Genomic DNA, 7,364 nt, shown 5'->3' on the forward strand with positions numbered 1-7,364 from the left:
GTAAATTTTTCAGTAATAACCAGCAAAGTAAGGGATTGTGGCAGAATACTAGGGTGAAAAGGAAACTTAGTGATCATCCAGACCAAACCCCTCTGTTTTATAGAAGAGACTGAGACCAGGGAAGTTATGTTCCCTTTTCATTAGAAATCACAACTGGGGGATGCCTGGGTGGCTCAGTCGGTGAAGCATCTGCCTTCTGCTCAGGTAATGATCCCAGGGTCCTGAGATCAAGCCGCACATCCAGTCCCACATCAGGCTCCTTGCTCTGCAGGGAGCCTGCTTCTCTCTCCACCTCTGCCTGCTTGCGCTCTCGCTCTCTTTCTCTCTTTGACAAATAAATAAATAAATAAATAAATTAAAAAAAATCTTCTTTAAGAAAAATCACAACTGATGCTAAAATCCACATCTCCTTCCTTAAGGATAATGTTCTTCCCCCTCCCCCACAGCCCTTTCCTCAGCCTCAGTGATTCGATCCTTCTGGGAAAAGCTTAGAAGTCAGCAGTGTAGCTGTCATCTCTGGTTCTAGATTGGTATCCCTGAGAAGGAAATACAACAGAAAAGAACCGCTGGGATGAAATAGAGCCCCATTACCAGAAAGTGAAATAGTTCAGGCAGCCAGTAGCCCAGAAAAGACGAGTGGTATTGAGAGGCTTGGAGTGTAAACCAGAGCCCCAACATGCCTTTGGCCACATTATCTAATATTTGATGCCCTTAAGAGGTGCAAACAGTCATTCTGGTTCCAAGATCCTGGGAAAAAGCAGTCACTGCTATCATCTTACAAACAATGACTAGGTATTGGGAATGGAGCAACGGTTTCAGAAGGGGCAGATAGGGTTTTATGATGAATGCAAAGACACTTGGGGTCAGTAAAGCATGAAACTCTTGATCTCTGGTTGTGAGTTTAAGCCCCACAATCGGGTTTAGAGACTTTTTAAAATCTTAAAAAAAAAAAAAAAAAAAAAAAAAAAAAAAAAGGAAAGAAACTTAATCTCCACTCACTTGGGCTCTTCCAGATCCTGAAAGATACTCTAGCAATTTTGTATTCACGATTTTTTTTCTTAAAGACGTCCCTCAAACTGTAGTTTAGGTTCAACAAAACCCCGAAGAATGGGATGCACTAAATAGTCTAGCGCCCTTTGAAATCCCTCGAAGGTGTCAGTTACTTGCTCTATTAGCTACTTATGAGTCCAAATGACTACTCTGTGGCCATTCTTTGTATTTATTAAATGATATCAGTAGGGGACACCTGGGTGGCTCAGTTGTTATGTGTCTGCCTTCTGCTCAGGTCATGATCCCAGGTTCCTGGGATCGAACCCCACTTTGGGCTGCCTACTCAGTAGGAAGCCTGCTTCTCCTTCTCCTACTTTCCCTCCTTGTGTTCCCTTCTCTCTCTCTGTGTCTCTCTCTATCAAATAAATAAATAAACTTTAAAAAAAAAATTATATCAGTAAGACTAGCATAAGTGGAACAGATAATGTTTAGGGCTTTTTTTTTTTTAAGATCTTATTTTTTTTTAAGACTTTTATTTATTTACTTGTCAGAAAGAGAGCAGAAGCACGGAGAGCTACAGGAAGAACAGGCAGAGCAGGCAGAAGGAGAAGCAGGCTCCCTGCTGAATAAGGAGCCCAATGTGGGGCTCCATCCCAGGACCCTGGAATCATGACCTGAGCCAAAGGCAGACGCTTAACTGACTGAGCCACGCATGCATCCCATGCTTAAGTCTTTACAATCTAAGTAATAGCCCTTCCTTTCATGCCAATATTTAGGAATTCTTTCCTCTTCATTCACTATTGAATTTAAACAGTTTCTATTTAATTTATAGTTGCATAACAATTAGATCATCAGAAGCAGTTATAAGTAAGATGTTAAATAGAACCCTTTTCATATCTGTTGCATGTTCGTGCTCTGGAAATATGCTTTAAAGGACAAAAACATGAAAATCTTTACTTCTATTCAGGTGGATATTTATCATTATTTGTGAGATATGTTCAGTATGGTTTCCCTTTAAAATCACAAATAAAGTTTTAACAATCGGCATTTTTCTTGTCAAGAGGTCTGTGGTCAGACTCAACATTTCTCTGAACTTGATTAGGTCCTGAGGTTTTTCAATTCAATATTCACCAAATATAGAGCATGTGTTTGGCCATAAGAAATAATTACGAAGTCCGGAGCCAATACAACTCTCCTGAGTCTGGTCTTTTCTGATGACATGGTAATCAGACGCAACCTCTCCAGTCTCAGTCCTCACCATACAGGAGACTGGGGCAGAATGCATACAATTGGTCTTTTGAGGATTTAGGTGACATTGCTTTAGGTTTTTACATTAGCAACTCTTTTGTTTGCTAGGACTCAAGTAATGGAAATTTAAATATTATTAAATGCTTTATTTCTTCTTCCTCACTCCCAACTATCCTGAATCCAGAAAAATAGACACATGGTCATTCTGTGAAGACAATGGAACATTGAACAGTAAATTATACAATAGCCAGAACTGTCCACTGTGTATTCATCCTTGAAACGGACCGCTGGAGGGGAAATTAGCATATTTAGTTTGAATTCTTATAAAATAGACAAGGGTTGTTTTAGCAGTTTCACAGTTTGCATAGTAACCATCATACTTCATGGATGATCTCACTCAAAATAACACAAGGCTCTGAACAATGGGATGGGGAATGTTCTATAAACAATCCAGATGGGTTAGGTACCTCCACGGACAAGATGTATTTAATGAAGTCTAAAATCCACTTTTCCTGTACAAACACAGTGTCACTGTCATCCCATGGACTGCATTTACTTTCTTGGGGCTGAACTCTTTTTTTTTTCCAATGATAGGCCTAAAATAAAATATGCAGAAGTCATTGAATCATTTCTGTAGCCTCTTCATTGCTGAAAGGGACCTCCAGAGGTCACCTCGTTCATCCCCGTCTCCAGTCAGGACTCTCCCTAATACTGAATATAGCTGTATAGTGATCTACATTAAGAAAGCTTTTAAAGATCCCTGGGGTTGGTCAAAAAATAGCTAATATTGGCCTGATTCACAGAACAACATTATACATATGTCAAAATAGCCACCTTCATCAAGGAAGACATCCATCAGGGTTAAGTGCTCGCAGTAGCTTCAAAAGGAAAAGCTTTATTTTCTCAGAGAAAAGGATGGTAAGTTAAGGAAATGACCCAGTGGGTTGGCATTTTGTTTGTTTGTTTGTTTGTTTAGGTGTACACTTAATGCTTATCAAAAAGGAAACACTGTCTTGTCAAAGACCACTGCAGGGGAAGGAAGCAAGCAGATGACAACTCCTGCAACAAGTCTTTTCAAATAGCTACCAGGATGGGGTGGGGTGGGTGGGGGAGGGTACTGTTGTTTCAAACCAGATCTGATTAGCTTCAAGTCCATTAAGGGCAGATGGTGAAACATAAGCATAATATTGACAACCTGAAACGACTACTACACTGTATGTTAACACACTGGAATTTAAATAAAAACCTTAAAGAAAAAAGAGAGTGAAACTGTGAAAAACAAACAAACAAACAAGAATAATATTGATAGACCTGCTTTTTAAGTGATATCTTTTCCCCCTAATTGGCTGAGTTTGCTAGAGTTTATAATTTTATTTCTCCAACTCCATGAAACTGTGAGTGCGAAGGAGAGGAATTTAAGTGTAATTTCAGTCTTCTAAGACGATCACATCGTGGATAGTAAGCCTCCACAACTGTTAGACTTCCAAATAATTGGATTTAAAGCACTACACTAGAATCTAAAAGTCTAGTTAAAAGGAGAACTGAGGTTCATATCTGGATTATTTGAACCTTGAAGCCCTTTGGTTGAACTGCAGAGAGATTTTAAAGATGAAGCTCTAGCTCTTCATAAAGTGAGGGAAATGAACTGCCTTGATAATTGTCCCAAATATCTACTTGGCTTTGTGTATTAATGTCACATTTTTTCACATGATGTGCAGCTGCCTTTCTCAGAGAACACTAACCAACTAACAAAACCTTCAGGTTGCCTTTTCTTGTCGCGAGAGCAAGAGACAAAAGAATAAGGAGATCTCTCTACAGTGTCTTCTTGGCTTTACAACATTACACAGTGGACACCTAACCTTTGAGTTAATGTGCAGTCTAGAGTCACTCCAAAACTTGCGGACTTAAAGTAAGTACAGCAACTCCTTAGTTAACTTGAGTATTTGGCAGAGTAGTTCTTCTTCTCCCTTAAACTGCTCAGATTATTGTCCATTACCTATAGTTGGTGTATACAACCTATAAAATGGGTTATTTTTTTAGAGTTATTAATCTAAACAAATTCCCAGAGCAGAATCAAGAAATTAGAAGAAACCAAATTAGCTTTTAAGAAAGATCATGAAAATGAAAGGAGTGTAAGAAAAAACAGAGAGTAACAGATTCTGTAATTTTTATTACCAAAAAAAGTTCAAACCCTTTACATGCTGACATTAAATGTCATATAGAAGTTCATTGCAAGCAAACCTGTTTAAAAATATACATACTGTATATATTTACATTCCAGTCTGAGTAACTGGTGTCAAGGTGTAGTTCAGGTTCTAGTGTTCACCCACCCTGTGGATTTGTTCCTCTACTAACTAGACAGCCAGCGATTGTATCTTCACTCAGGCACATGAAGAGGTAGAAACTGCTTTTAAAAGAAAAGAAAAAGAAGAAAAAAAAAGCAAGTGGAGTGCAAACGTGAAGATCACCTTTGAAGCAGCTTAGCTAGATCAAGAAGGCCCTAACTAGCTTTGGTCATCTTGAGCTGAATACATGTAGTCTGTCCTTTAAATAAAAATGAGAAAAACTTTGGGTAGACGTTCTTCTGAGCATATCCGGGGCCGGCAGAGATCAGCAAGGAATGCTCTTGTCACTCTGCACCGAAGGACTGCATAGGACTAAGTTAGGCAACACAGCAGCAGGGCTGGGCTGGCACTTGGATACCTTTTCCCTGATAAGACACAAATAATACACAAACGAGTGGCTTAAGCGACTTCAAATTGACATCTGTACCCCTAAGCCTGGAACTCAGAAGCCCACTAAGATACTTCCTTTCCTGAGAGAAACCTCTGTTGATTTTAGCCCACGCCCACCTCCATCCCAAACTGAGCATACTAAGTCTAGACAGGGGTGAGGCAGCCTATGACTTCTGCAGGCCAAGGTTTCTCAGCCTCAAGACTAAACCTCATGAGGGCGTTTGGGCCTGTGAAGGGCTCCCTGGCTTCTTGCCAGACTTGGCGGTTCCTGAGAGGGGGAGTTGGAGGGAAGCCACAGGGGTGACGGAGGGCAGAAGCCCTTCCCGTTCTCTTTTCTTCTGTTTCATCCTGCGGTTCTGGAACCAGATTTTGACCTGGGTATCATTCAGCTGCAAGGAGTTGGCTATCTCGATGCGTCGGGCTCGAGTTAAGTACTTATTGAAATGAAACTCCTTCTCCAGTTCTGTCAGTTGCTTGGTGCTGAAATTCGTGCGGATCGCGCTGGAGGGGCTAGCGGCTCCATATTCGGCGAGTTTGCCTGCAATGTAAAGACAAAGCATCAGTGGGGCAAGAGGACGCGGCACACTAGTTAGAATCAAAGTTACAAAGCAGTTCCCCTGGTTCTCTGTAAACACAGAGCTCCACGGAGAGCTCCCTCCTAAAATTTCCTCAATGCCTGGCCCATTTTCGAAGCGTCTACTTGGAACATGCTCAATGGAGTGCGCCCACTTTAATAATGCCTCGGAACGCCTTTCCCCCCCATAACTCTAAATGGCCCTCAAGAGGGGCAGCTGCGACGCGCTCCCAGCCTAATTCTTCGGAGGGGGGCTCCGACCCCAGTAGCTCGGTCCGAGGCCCAAGCACTTACTTTTCCTAGGGGCGTTCCTCTTCACTTTCATCCACTCGAAGGTGCTGAAGGCGGCTGGGAGGCCGGAGGCCGGCGAGGCCGACTTGGGGTAGGCACCAGGGGCGGGGGACGCGGTCTGGAAGGTCCCTGGGTGGCCGTCGGCTGGCTCCTTCAGACACGCCGGCAAGGGGCCGGGCTCGCCGAAGGCCGAGTAGTCCACCTGGCCGCTGAGCAGAAAGGAGCCCCCGCCCGAGAAGACCGCTGAGGTCGCGTAGTGGACGTGCGCCCCGCCGTCGTCCGCCGCCCGCCCAAGCGCGCACGGGAAGTCGTAGGCCGACCCCGGCCCCAGGAAGCCGTAGTCTGCACCCCCTGCCGCGGCAGGTGCGGTGCCTGGCTCGTAGGCACCCTCCAGGGTGCACGGCGCGAAGGAGGGCGCGGCCGGGGGCGGCGCCGGAGGCTGCGCGGGCGCTGCTGGGGGCAAAGGCGCAGGCCGGGCGGCGGCCAGGGACAGGCAGCTGACGAAGGCGCCGTCGCCGCTGCCCAAGGGGAAGGCGGGCTGCAGGGCCACTGGCCGGGCGTCGGCGCGGCAGAACTTGGGCGCGAAGCTGAGCACGTCGCCGCCGCCACCCGCCCCGCTGCCGCACGACACGTACTCCAGGTAGGAGCTCATGGTTCCGGCCCACCCGCCTCCGCGCGCAAGCCGGGGCCGGAGTGCGGGGCCGGGCAGGACCGCGGCGGGCTGCGCCGCTCCACCTCTGCTGCCTACCCGCGCTGCCTTCGCCGAGCCATGGCCAGCAAGCCGGTGGTAAATAGTGGCCTAATATAGCAGCGGGGGTGGCCACGTGGCGCTGGCCGGCCAATGGGCGCCTGCCCCGCACGGCCGGGGTCCCGACTGGCGCGCGGCTCCACGCGCCTGCCCCGCCGCCAACTTTGCCAAATCCGCCGGTGGCCGCCGTCCAGCACCCCCCGGGTGGGGAAGAGAGCCGGCGCGACCCAGGGGCGGCCTGGGGAAGGGCGGGGCGAGAGCGCAGGAGGCCTGCTACCCGGACAGGTACTGGACGGAGCGGGAACAGAAAGGCAGAACAGGCGGCTCCGGTGAGGACAGAGGGGGAGAAGATTGTTCTTCTGCATCGGTGGGTGGCTGACCCCTCGGATGCGGATTGTGCACACTAAGATGGGGAAAGGGTTAAAAAGGAGTGTGGTGGACGTCAGCCCTTGGGGACTGCTTATAGCCTCCCCCCACCCTCAACCCCGGGGAAGGTCAATATTCCTACCCAACCCCCCCTACTCTGAGTCCTATGCGCTTTCGGTTTTCCTGGCACTGGTGTTATTCCTTTCCTAAACCTAGAGTACGGATTTAATTTTCCCTCGTCTTCTCCCTCCTTCCGATTCCCGGGACTAAATTGTATGCCCTGGGTGCTGTGTACCTGGGGCGGCACATCTTCACAGTTAGATTTTCACGTTACTTCGCAGCATCCCTTCAGTTGGCGTTCCTTCCATTTGTGGCGGCGGGGTGATGCGGGTACGCATTGGGGCGCCAGAGG

At 46.9% G+C, this 7,364-nt stretch overlaps 1 protein-coding gene across 1 annotated transcript; it reads right to left on the reverse strand.

Moving 5' to 3' along the window:
• Positions 1 to 4,422: 4,422 nt before the first annotated feature.
• HOXD1 (homeobox D1) lies at positions 4,423 to 6,610 on the reverse strand. Its single transcript, XM_059168941.1, has 2 exons — positions 5,842 to 6,610; positions 4,423 to 5,511 (listed from the first exon to the last, which is right to left on the reverse strand). The coding sequence occupies exons 1-2, from the start codon at positions 6,488 to 6,490 to the stop codon at positions 5,183 to 5,185; spliced, it is 978 nt and encodes a 325-aa protein (XP_059024924.1). The 5' UTR covers positions 6,491 to 6,610; the 3' UTR covers positions 4,423 to 5,182.
• Between the last annotated feature and the right edge of the window lie 754 nt (positions 6,611 to 7,364).

The sequence above is a fragment of the Mustela lutreola genome, chromosome 3 (genome assembly GCF_030435805.1).
Source record: "Mustela lutreola isolate mMusLut2 chromosome 3, mMusLut2.pri, whole genome shotgun sequence".
Classification (NCBI taxonomy): domain Eukaryota; kingdom Metazoa; phylum Chordata; class Mammalia; order Carnivora; family Mustelidae; genus Mustela; species Mustela lutreola.

Bases quoted from the DNA above. Each gene is read 5' to 3' on its own strand.
- HOXD1 (XM_059168941.1), bottom strand. From the start codon at position 6,490: ATGAGCTCCTACCTGGAGTACGTGTCGTGCGGCAGCGGGGCGGGTGGC. The intron at 5,512-5,841 runs GTAAGTGCTTGG...TTTACATTGCAG, and splicing joins GAGGAACGCCCCTAGGAAAA to GCAAACTCGCCGAATATGGA.